The 12699-nt window shown below is 33.5% G+C and overlaps 1 protein-coding gene across 3 annotated transcripts in view; it reads right to left on the bottom strand.

Moving 5' to 3' along the window:
* The window catches only part of STAG1 (STAG1 cohesin complex component), a 410134-nt gene that overhangs the window by 70602 nt on the left and 326833 nt on the right, over positions 1-12699 (bottom strand). For all 3 annotated transcript variants that reach the window (XM_040480255.1, XM_040480256.1, XM_040480257.1), the window contains 5 exons: positions 4787-4879; positions 4592-4681; positions 4240-4443; positions 2971-3041; positions 1113-1200 (listed from right to left, as the gene is read on the bottom strand). In XM_040480255.1, coding sequence (XP_040336189.1) covers positions 1113-1200; positions 2971-3041; positions 4240-4443; positions 4592-4681; positions 4787-4879 — 546 coding nt within the window. The remainder of the gene's footprint in view (positions 1-1112; positions 1201-2970; positions 3042-4239; positions 4444-4591; positions 4682-4786; positions 4880-12699) is intronic.

Consider the following 12699-nt stretch of genomic DNA (forward strand, 5'->3'; position numbering starts at 1 on the left):
AAAACCAAGATAATCAAAGACGACAACCAAAGAAGTCACAAGTCAGTTCTACAACAATAAATGATGGTACAGTGAATTAAAAATAAATTTTGACATAATTATAATCCCCAGATGAAACAGAGTTGTGCTATTCTCATTATCTTCTTGAGGAAAATGAGGAAACCAAAACAAGGAATACCTCAACTCTATCCCTTTCAACTTTAAAGAACAGCTTGAGAATATAAACAGAGCAATGAGAAAGTATACTTCTGTGATTAACTTTTAATATGAAATCATAATTGTTATGCCTGCTGAAATTCTTACTGCTTTAGTATTTAAGCATTCATTACCAAATGGAAATACATGAGACCACCCCTAAACACCACCTATACTTCACTATTGGTTGATATTTTGGTCTAATGAATGAGTATATGCAGTATACAAAACAACTCTTAATTCTTACAACAGATTGTTATTGCTAAGTAACAATAACTATATGTAATTGTCAATTAAAATTAACTACATTACATGTAACCATTAACAACTGTAGTAACTGTAACTGTTAATTAACAATTAGCAACTTAATTCTCATATAGAATTGACTATTTTAAGTGTCTTCCAGACTAGAGAAATTTGGTGAATTCCTGCCCTTTCCATTCCAACTTACATATGAAGGCAAAAAGGTCTAAAATCTAAATAGAGGCTCCAAGTTTACTTAGCTATGGTTCTACTATAAAAAGTAAGCTGTACCTCAGGCTTACCATTATCAATATCTAGTACAGTACCTACAATATAGCCATAATTAGGAATTTTCATCAAACTGAATCAAGTTTTGAAGTTACTACTATGGAAATTAATGGGATTTTTCCTAAAAGAACAATAATGTTTACTTTAGTATTAAATTTTTAAAATACATTATAAAAAAGTTTCTCTACTTTTTTCTGTTCAAACCTGAAGATATATTACACCTACCAGTAACATCCAATCATGACCACCTACCAGTAATATTCAATTACTATAGCAATAATTCTCAAAAGAGGCATCTGCATTTAAGGATTATACTTTCTATGTGTGATCTCAGAGAAGCTTCGTCTTCTAAAATGGACAAAGAAGGAATATCAACAAACTCCTACCTGTTCTGGCATAGCTCCATGTTCAATTCCAGTCTTCAATAATCTGTAGCAATTACCAAATAGATCCCATTTTGTGAGATCATGAGCACTAAAATAAACAAAAATGCATTAACTTTATTCTAGAGTAGAAGAAAATTGAAATTTGAACTCAGTTCGAGTAGGTAGAAGTATAAACTAACTTCATTTTCTTATAGAATCAAAAAAGATGGATAAAAAATGTTCAAGTACTCAGAAAGAAAGGAAGAACTAAAGAGGATGGAAGTAGAGAAAAAAGGAAGGAAGGAAAGAAAAAGGAAGAAAAAGGGAAAAGGGAAAGAGGGACAAGGACGATGAAGGGGGAGAGGAGACAAAATATATAAGCTGATATTAGGAATTAATTAAAAGAAACTAATTAACAATAAAAATTCGCACCTTTCAATGAAGGTTACTACTACATAGTCAACCTAAGCTTGTATTCCATTTCATTCTTCCTAGTATATTTTAAAACACATTTTAACAAATCCATTCATAATTTCAAAACATAAAAATACATGTGTATTTTTTTTTTATTTTTTTTTAACGTTTATTTATTTTTGAGACAGAGAGAGACAGAGCATAAACGGGGGATGGTCAGAGAGAGGGAGACACAGAATCTGAAACAGGCTCCAGGCTTTGAGCTGTCAGCACAGAGCCCGACGCGGGGCTTGAACTCACTGACCACGAGATCATGACCTGAGCCGAAGTGGGCTGCTTAACCGACTAAGCCACCCAGGCGCCCCCATATGTATTTTTAAAAGAAATTTGTATTCATAAAATAGAGATAAAGACAGAAATAGGGGAAAGGAAATATGGCAAAGCTTGAAATTTAGTGTGGCTATAGGCTTCTTAATTGAAATAATGCTGACATTTTATTTTCTCATGAGTTCTACTACTAAAAATAGATCAATGAATGTTAACTTCATTTTGAAATGTCAAAATATTTTTTAAAATAGGAGTTTTGACATTAGTTGTCAATTATTATTTTGAAATGTCAAAATATTTTTAAAACTAAGAGTTTATTTCTCCATAGAATTCTAAAAAATGTACTTGTGTAAAAAGAAAATCTAAAAGTCTTAGATTTTAGACATTGCTTTTGAAATCCGAAGTGTTCATTAATGTAAGGGCTACACTTAAACATTCTTTAGACAACAAAGATCTTTATTTTCCTTTCTTTATGGAGCAAACACACTTCATTAACAAGGGACATGTAAATTACAATTTGAAAATGACACTTAGATGAACTTTCATGGCTTCCTCCCAAATTTTTTTCTTATTAAGATTTCTAAAAGCTATCAATTGAAAATTATACCTATAAAACTCTATCTAGCTTATGGGGCGCCTGGGTGGCTCAGTTGGTTAAGTGTCCGACTTCGGCTCAGGTCATAATCTCAAGGTTTATGAGTTTGAGCTCCATATTGGGATCTGGGCTGACAGCTCAAGCCTGGAGCCTGCTTCAGATTTTGTGTCTCTGTCTCTCTCTCTCTGCCCCTCCCTCACTCATGCTCTGTCTCTTTCAAAAATGAATATTAAAAAATTAAAAAAAAAAACAACTCTAGCTTATAGAGTAAGCCCATCTAATGTGTTAATAATATTGATTAACAAATTTTTACAGTGTACAGTGTACATCTGTTACACTTGAATGATAAATCTTACTCCTTAAATAATCAAATAATAAAAACCAATAATTTATAGAGAGAAAATCTGAATAGTAAAAAAATAATAACATCTCTATATTTGTCTAAAAATTTCCATTGTTATACAGACGTCAAATGTTATCAAAACAGTCTATTTTATGTTGGCTAAAATATGTTATTAACCAAATCTAAATAAAATGACGTACTTATGAAAAGAGGTTAACCGCTTTAATGTAGAAAGAACATTGTAAATATCATCATCATCAGCTTCTTCTCCCTACAAATAAAAAAAAAAGACATCACTTCATTACCATAACTTTACTTACCCTCAAATTCACACGGAAGTCTGTTAATGCTTACTGCCTAAAAGAATTCTTTTTTATTATATAAAGAGTACATATTCACTGTTGGTAAGAAACAAGGTACAAATAAGCAAAAAAATAAAAAATAACAGCCATAATTGTAATACCCAGAGATAACCATTTTTGCATTTTAAACAATGTCATAAATGTTAACTTTGTACATTTTTTTGATTAATAGTTTAGCATAAATTCACTGAAACTGCTGAGTGAAAAGGTACGTGCTTTAAAGATTTTAATGGTTACTTCAAAGATTTTACTGTCAGTTCCTTTGGTAGCTCAAAATCACAATGAAAAATAAAAAATGGTTGATAAAACTCAGAGGTTAAAATTAAAAATTAGAAGTTGGAAAAATTGGTTACATAGATTAAAAAGAAAATCCTATCAGTCTGGCCATCAGAGCACAGAAATCTGTGGGGGTTCCAAATTGCCTTACAATGACTGGAGGAAGAGGGCAAGAAATGGGAATCACAAAAGTAATTATAAAAATAACCAGCTGGAGAAGTGCCTGGGTGGCTCAGTTGAATAAGTGTGTGACTCACTTATCATGACACAGGTCATGATCTCACAGTTTGTGGGTTCGAGCCCCATGTCGGGGCTTCAGATCCCCTGTCTCCCTCTTTCTCTCTGCCCCTCCTCTGGTCATGCTCACTCTCTCTCCTTCAAAAATAAAATAAACATTAAAAAAAAAAAAAAACAAACAGTTGGGAGAGGTCTGCTGCTATCCTGGGCACACCACTGGTGAGTGGCTGTTCCTTATAAGTACACTTAATTTTTATGTTGTATTCATTAGCACATTATAGGAGTTGAATAATATTAAAATATAATTTAGGTTCCAGGAATAAAAAATGAAAAAATGAATTAAGAAAAGCCAGACCTTAAAAAGGTATTTCTTAAAAGAGAAAAGATTTAGCTTTTATGAAATAGGTGTTTAAAATAAAGTATAACCAAGGCTAATCTTTACAGGATGAACAGCTGCAATAATGCTAAGATCTGAAAGAGGTAGGGAATTCTACTAGATTTTACTTTAAAATGGAAACAATTTACACATTCAACAACTCTGAATAACTATTAACCAAAATTATCACATATATACACATTAACTTTAAAACAGACCTCTTGCAGTAGATCTTCCACAGAATGATTGAATCGATCTACAAACTCGTCAATTAGCTGACTTCGAGCTATGTCAACTCTGTTCTGGATGGTATACTCTTCACTGCATAATATGCTATAGGTTTTACTGCAGGCTTCTAGAACATCTGATTCTACATGTTTCTCCACAACAAATTTAATCTGTTTTAATAAAGCATCCAGATGCTGAGGAGGAAAAAAAAAAAAAAAACTATGATATTTAGATTAATAAAAATAAGCATCTGTCAAATTATAAGCCTATAGATTACATGAAATGAAATAATCGAGTTAATTAAACTGACTATAATAGAATTTCAATTTCACAGCGTCTTACCTTTTCCATTCTACCTGTGCTATAAATTTCTAGATCAAAATACTGTGGGATTTGTAGCAAGTTTGCTACCTTCTCTGCATCTGCAGAATACTAGAAGGAAGAGAAGCAAAGAAAAAAGAAGTGACTACTTTAATAGTTCAGTGTAATAAGCAAACTCAGTGGCATATTAGCACAGAAATGTAAATGAAACTATACCTTTGATAGCAACATAGGAAGTGTGATAATAAAATGCTCAGTCAATTTGTTTCTATCATCAATTTGAGTTTTTCTCTCTTTGGCAGTTAGCACCTAGAAATAAATTTAAATGGGCAAAGAACATAATGTCACATACTAATTTATAAATCTAGAATGTTACACAGAACAATGAAGCACTGGCAGATAACGTACCCGAGAATTTTCAGAGAAGCTTAACAAACTAATTACTAAAACAAATATCTCTAGTTTTATGCTTATTTCTAGTTAACATGCAGTATTACTTTATGAAATAACTACTTATTTAAGAATCACCCAAATTTAGATAAATTACTACTTGTTTAGGTTAAATAAAACAAAAACAAACACTTCTATAAAACCAATTATCAACATAAAAATATTAGAACTAATGGCGAAACAATTTTTCCAGAGTTTTAACCTCAATATGTTAATAGTAATCTCCCCTATGTTAAATACACTTTTCTGAAAATACTTTAGAAAGTAATGCTTTTATATTATCAGCAGCTAATATTTTCACTTATTTTTTGACGCATATACTAACAATATCTCTGCATTCAAGATAATCATTTCCCCAAAATATTCTGCATTTTGTATTTATCTTGAAGGAACTTAGGATCATAATGTTGAATGGTATTACAAAACAGAAACATTCCAATATAAATTACCACTTTATAAATGTAAACCCTCATTTAAAAAAAAAAATCAATACAGCTTTTATTGTATCTTTAAAACACCATAAATAAGTCTGAGAAATCATTTGGCACCTTGCTGTTTCTGTAGCTGGGACATCTTTTCTATTGTCTGAGAGTGAGAGAGTGCGGGGAGGTGCAGAGGGAGAAGGAGAGAGAGAATCTTAAGCATTAAGTTAGATGCCTGGAATGCCTAGGTGGATCAGTAAATTAACTGTACTTAAGCATTCAGGCTCAAGTCATGATCTCATGGTTCTTGAGATCAAGCCCTGCGTCAGGCTCTACACTGACATTGGGATTATCTCTTTCCCTCTCTCTGCCCCTCCTCTGCTCACACTGGTGTGCGCACGCTCTCTCTCTCAAAATAAACTAGAAAAAAAAAAAAAAAAGAGCTGACTTTTAACCGACTGAATCACCCAGGCACCCCTGGAAAACTTAGATCTTATTCATCAGGCTGCTGAACTGTTTTGTTTTTTTTTTTTTTTTCACAGATACCATCCCAACATTTTCTGATATTCTTGTTTTTAACTGTTGTGGCTTTCTGAATCAAAGCAGCTGAATCTGACACAAGTTCACTGTCATTTCCTTAACGAATTAACTCATCTTTCTGGGCCTGAGATACTCAACAAGCAACACCTTGGCCTCATCCGAAGCTTGCAGATGTATTTTTCACTCAAGAAATTTCAGACTTCAACAAGAGAACCACTGTCCCGAATAACAATGTTGTTGGGGAAGTGAGCATACAAAGACCCTCCCTTGTAATGGAAGCCCAGTGTAACGCCCTCGATCATGTTCTGCACATGACTACAGATAATGCGAACCAGAGCCATTTCTTTTCTTTTTTTTTTTTTCTCTATTTTCATTTTTATTTTTTTTATCTCTATTTTTATTTATTTATTTATTTTTTTATTTATTTTTTTTTTATATATGAAATTTATTGTCAAATTGGTATAGATGCTGGAGAGGATGTGGAGAAACGGGAACCCTCTTGCACTGTTGGTGGGAATGCAAATTGGTGCAGCCGCTCTGGAAAGCAGTGTGGAGGTTCCTCAGAAAATTAAAAATAGACCTACCCTATGACCCAGCAATAGCACTGCTAGGAATTTATCCAAGGGACACAGGAGTACTGATGCATAGGGGCACTTGTACCCCAATGTTCATAGCAGCACTCTCAACAATAGCCAAATTATGGAAAGAGCCTAAATGTCCATCAACTGATGAATGGATAAAGAAATTGTGGTTTATATACACTATGGAATACTACGTGGCAATGAGAAAAAATGAAATATGGCCTTTTGTAGCAACGTGGATGGAACTGGAGAGTGTGATGCTAAGTGAAATAAGCCATACAGAGAAAGACAGATACCATATGGTTTCACTCTTATGTGGATCCTGAGAAACTTAACAGGAACCCATGGGGGAGGGGAAGGAAAAAAAAAAAAAAAAAAGAGCCATTTCTTTTCTATTTGCCCACCATTTGTCAATTTGGAGCCTCTTCTTTTTCTTTCCAAGGAGACTGAGTCTCTTTGCAGGATTTGTCTGGCATCCTTCACAATAGTAGTGCATCCCTTCAGAGCGATGTCAACATTTTTTGGAATGTTGATAGTTTGCTGAGAATGGTCTTCATTCTCACAGATGTTTGAGAATGTGAAAGAATAGGGCCTCCTATCTGATTCTTCTTCCAGGAACTTAATATTGTTTTTCTACCTCTTAAAATACAAAATAATCACTCTGGAATGATTTACCAAGTATTGTATTCAGTTCTGCACAAAGTAATAAAAAGGACTACATATAAAGTGGAATATACATCTAGGAATGTATTCAGGGTATTGAGAAGTCTTGAAATTCATTTGATAATGTATGAAAGGTCTAAGAATATTGATTTTAGGGAAAAAGCTGTCTTTGATTGAGTGATCATGTTAGGCAGTCTACATGCACGAACTCAGTTAATCCTCACAGTATCTCTGATGGGATGGTAAAAATGGAATACCACGTATGAAGGGAGACTTTGCCAGTATCTAACAAAACTGTATACATATCTTTCCTCTGATCTAATGATCTCACTTTGAAGCAATCTACCCCACCAACACACATGGTACAAGTATGAAATGACACAAGATTATTCACTACACATTATTTCTAATAGTAAAAGACTGGCAACAACCCAAAAGACTCTCAGTAGTGTACCCACATAATGGATATTATGCAGCCATAAAAAAATAAAGATCTCCAAATACAGTTATGGAGTGATATCTAGGATATACTGTTAAATAAAAAATGTAAGGTACAGACACTGTACAAAATATACTATCTTTTGAGGGTGAGAGAAAGGAGGATGGAGTACATGCATTTACCTATACTTGTAAAATGAAGCACTGAAAGGATAATCTGAAAACAAATAAAAATGGTTACTGGTAGGAGGGAGAAATGTGTATCAAAGACTTCTCTGAATGTTTTTTTATTTAAAAAATTTTTAAATTTATATCCAAGTTAGTTAGCATATAGTGCAATAAAGTTTTCAGGAGTAGATTCCAGTGATTCATCCCCTATGTATAACACCCAGTGCTCATCCCAACAAGTGTCTTCCTTAATGCTTCTTACCCATTTAGCCAGCCCATTCCCCCACCCACAACCCCACCAGCAACCCTCAGTTTGTTCTCTATAGTTAAGAGTATCTTATGTTTTGTCCCCTCTCTGTTTTTATATTATTTTTGCTTCCCTTCCCTTATGTTCATCTGTTTTGTATCTTAAATTCCATGTATGAGTGAAGTCATATGATATTTGTCTTTCTCTAATTTCACTTAGCATAATACCCTATAGTTCCATCCATGTTGTTGCAAATGGCAAGATTTCATTCTTTCTGATTGCCGAGTAATACTCCTCCGAATGTATATTTTTACATGTTTTTTACCTTTTAACTACATAAATGTTTTACATATTTCCAAAAAATAAAAGAAAAAACATACAAAATCAAAGAGGGAAAAACCTTGTTATGCTAAATTTAAGTCATAAATATCAACATAAATGTGTAATTTAGTATATATGGATATATACAGAGAAATATATATATATATATATATTTTTAGCTCTGTATACTCAAAATGCCTATCAGAAATAATAATCAATTGACAGTGAGTACTCTTAGGTACAAGATTTTAACTTTAAAAAAAATTTTTTTTTCAACGTTTATTTATTTTTGGGACAGAGAGAGACAGAGCATGAACGGGGGAGGGGCAGAGAGAGAGGGAGACACAGAATCGGAAACAGGCTCCAGGCTCCGAGCCATCAGCCCAGAGCCTGACGCGGGGCTCGAACTCACGGACCGTGAGATCGTGACCTGGCTGAAGTCGGACACTCAACCGACTGCGCCACCCAGGCACCCCACAAGATTTTAACTTTAAATACTACTCTATTAAAAGGAACCAGGGTTTCTTGGAGATTCCTATGCTAGGGTAATGTAAGAATCAGCCGTCAAGTGACACCCAGTAACTCCTTCCTGGTATTCATGCCCTTGTAGTCTCTTCCCACAGTGACTAAGGCTGACATGTGTAATCAATAGGAGATTGTGGAAATGATGTTGTGTGACTTTTGAGAACTAGATCATAAAAGACACAGAAGTCTACCTTACTTTCCTTTGGTTCATTCATTCTGCTTTATTCTCACTTTGATCATTCACTCTGGGAGCAGGGGGAGGGGGTAGCAACCATGTCCTGAAAGCACTCAAACAGTCCTACTGAGATGTCCACATGGTGAGGATCTAAAGCCTCCCACTAACAATCAACACTAACTCGCCAGTCATGTAAGTTAAGCCATTTATAGAAGCAGTAAAATAACAATAAAATCTTCAGAGGCTAAAGCCCTGACTAACGTCTTAAATGCAAACCTATAAGAAACCTTAAGCCAAAAGAACAGCTAAGGCACTCCCAAGTTTCTGACCCACAGAAACTGTATGAGACTATAAAGCCTTATTGTTTTAAGTCTCTAAGTTTTAAAGTAATTTTTTTACATAGCAATAGAAAACTAATATAAACAGTAAAGGTAGAAAGTGAACTTGTTGAGAAAGCAAGAAGGTGCTTAAAAAATGATTAACACAAGTCAAAAGGGTAAGAAATGTTTAGCCTGAAAGGGCTCAGTTAAAGTTGGAACAACACATAAAGTTTTTAAAACTTTTATTTTGGAAAAATTTGAAAAGTACTCATTCTGTCACTATTACTTCATTAATTTCCTAAAGACTTTAATTTCCTGTAGCATTTTAAGGCAAATTCTTGGTATATCATTTCACTTCACCCATAAATATTTCACTGTATGTTTTTAACAGATGAAGACTTAAGAATAAAACTTGCCATCTCCAAAAAAATTAAACAATAACTCCTTACTATCTTTCCATAGCCAGTCCATAGTTTTTTCTATTTTTATTTTTTGGATTTCTGTACATTCATATTTAGTGTAAGCTTTGATATGGTTGCATTTATGTCAGCCATTTTGTTATCTATACATCTCATCTTTTTTTGTGCATTCCTTCTTTACTATGTTTTTTGGAGTTAAACATTTTTTAGTATACTATTATAACTTATTTGTTGATTTTGCTTTCATTTTCTTTAGGTATCAGTAGTTGCTCTAGGGATTATAATATACTTTAGTTTACTATAATCAACTTTAGATTAATATTGAGTTACAGCAAAATACAACAATTTTGCTCCGATATAATTCCATTTCCTTTACCCTTATTTTATTATGTGTGTTTATTGTATTTATATATGTGTTATTGCTGTAACATATATCTGCATATCTTATAATCTTAATGCTTTAGTGCTATAATTATTGCTTTTATTAATCTTATGTCCCTTTAAAGAAGAGGAAAAAGAGATATATTAATATACATGGCCTTTTATAGCCACCCACATAGTTACTATTTCTGGTGCTCTTCATTCTTTCCTATGAATTAGAATTAACATCCAGTATTACTCTTTATAGCTTAAAGGACTTCTTTCAGTATTTCTTCTGAGGCAGGTCTTCCAGCAACATATCTCTAAATTCTCGTTTATCTGGGGATGTTTTTAATTCACCTTCATATTTGAAAGGTAATTTTACTGGATTTAGAATTCTTGGTTGGCAATTTTCTTTTCTTTCAGTGAATATTTCATTCTGTCAGTCTTCTGGCCTCTACTGTTTTATAAAAAATTAATTAGTAATCTTATTATAATTGCCCTCTACATGACATGTTTTTCCTCTTGCTGCTTTCAAGATGTTTTCGTCTTTGGCTTTCAACAGTGACTATCCTGTCCAGAGATGAATCTTTCGTGTTTACACTACTTGAGTTTTGTGAAGCTTCTTTTTCTGTGGATTATGTTTTTCACCAAATTTGGGAAGTTTCTGGCAATTATTTCTTCAAGTGTTTTTCTTTCCTCTTTCTCTCCTTTCCTTCTGGAACTCTCATTATACAAATTTGATGCACTTAATATTGTTTCACATATTTCTCAGGCTCTGTTCATTTTTCTTCAGTCTTCTTTACTCTCTGTTCTTCAGAATGATTTTTATTAATCTAGGTTCATGTAGGATGTTTCTTGTCATCTCAAATGTGCTGTTAAACCCAAATAATGAATTTGAAATGTCATTGTACTTTTCAACTCTAGAATTTCCATTAAGTTTTTTCATTATTAAGATTCCTTATTTCTGTTATATTTTCCTGTAATCCTTTGAACATATTTTCCTTTAATTCTTTCAACATATTTTCTGAAGTATTTGCTAAATCCAATAATTAGGCCTATTGAAAAGCCATTTCTATCGTCTGCTTTTTTCACCCAGAGTATGGTCACATTTTACTGTTTCTTTGCATGGCTGTAATTTTTCTGGAAGAGTCAACATTTTTAGGTAACACGGTGAAGCAATTATGGATTTTTAACTGATTTTTCTGAGTCTCATTACTTAAAAAAGTAATCTTAAACCTGAAATGTATATATAATCTGTCTCTCCCATGATGTATGTGGCCTCTGCTTAGAATTTTCATTATTTTTGTTTTAAAGCCTGTTTCCTAAGAGTTTTCAGTATTTCAATAGATTCCTGGTCAATCAATGATTTGGGCAGAGTTGGTGCTTAAATACTTCCAACATATAAGGCTTCTCCCCTCTGAGACCTGGGTTAGAAAGTATATTCAAAGATCAGCCACTTCTTCAAGAAACAACAAGTGTTGGCAAGGATGTGGAGAAAAAGGAACACTCATGCACTGTTGGTAGGAATGCAAACTGGTGCAGCCACTGTGGCAAACAGTATGGACATTCCTCAAAAATTTAAAAATAGAACTGTTCCATAATCTAGTAATTGCAATACTGGGTAAAATGCAAAAAACACAAAAACACAAACTGAAAGGGATACATGCAACTCTATGTTTATTGGAGCATTATTAAAATAGTCAAATTATGGAAGCAGCCCAATGTCCAGTGGTAGATGAATTGATAAAGAAGATACTGTACACATACACAATGGAATATTATGCAGCCATAAAAAGGAATGAAATCTTGCCATTTGCAATGACATGCATAGAGCCAGAGAGTATAATGCTAAGTGAAATAAGTCAAGACAAAGATAAATAGCATATGATCCTACTCATAGGTAGAATTTAAGAAACAAAACAAACGAGCAAAGGAAAATAAAAAGAGACACACACAAACCAAGAAACAAACTCTTAACTATAGAGAAGGAACTGATGGTTACCGGAGGGGAGGTGGGTGGGGCATCTGGGGATTAAAGAGTACACTTATCATCATGAGCACTGAGTAATGTACAGAATTCCTGAATCACTACATTGTACATATGAAACTAATATAACACTGTATTTTAACTGTACTGGAATTAAAATAAAAAAATTAATAAAAAAAAAAAAGTCCAGCTAATACCTAAGTTTGCTTTGACTTTTATTTTCCATTGGGTTTTCTCAGGTTCTCAGTCAGCCAGTGATGTATGGAGAGCTCATCTCATCCTTTTATGGCTTTTTCATTTCCAGGATTTTTTAGATTCTTGGCTGGTCCACTGTTCTTCCCATCTGGGACCACAACCTCTGAATATCACAGCTGTGGGTTTTCCTTGTTTGTTTCTACCATGTTTGCCATTTTTAGTTCACAAAGCTCTGGACTTTTGCCATTTGTACCATATTGAGTCTGCCCCCTCTGCGAGCAAAGCTGCTGTTTTTTGCAGACAGTACCACTCTGG

The sequence above is a fragment of the Herpailurus yagouaroundi genome, unplaced genomic scaffold, assembly GCF_014898765.1.
Source record: "Herpailurus yagouaroundi ecotype Mexico unplaced genomic scaffold, PumYag 159, whole genome shotgun sequence".
Taxonomy (NCBI): Eukaryota; Metazoa; Chordata; class Mammalia; order Carnivora; family Felidae; genus Herpailurus; species Herpailurus yagouaroundi.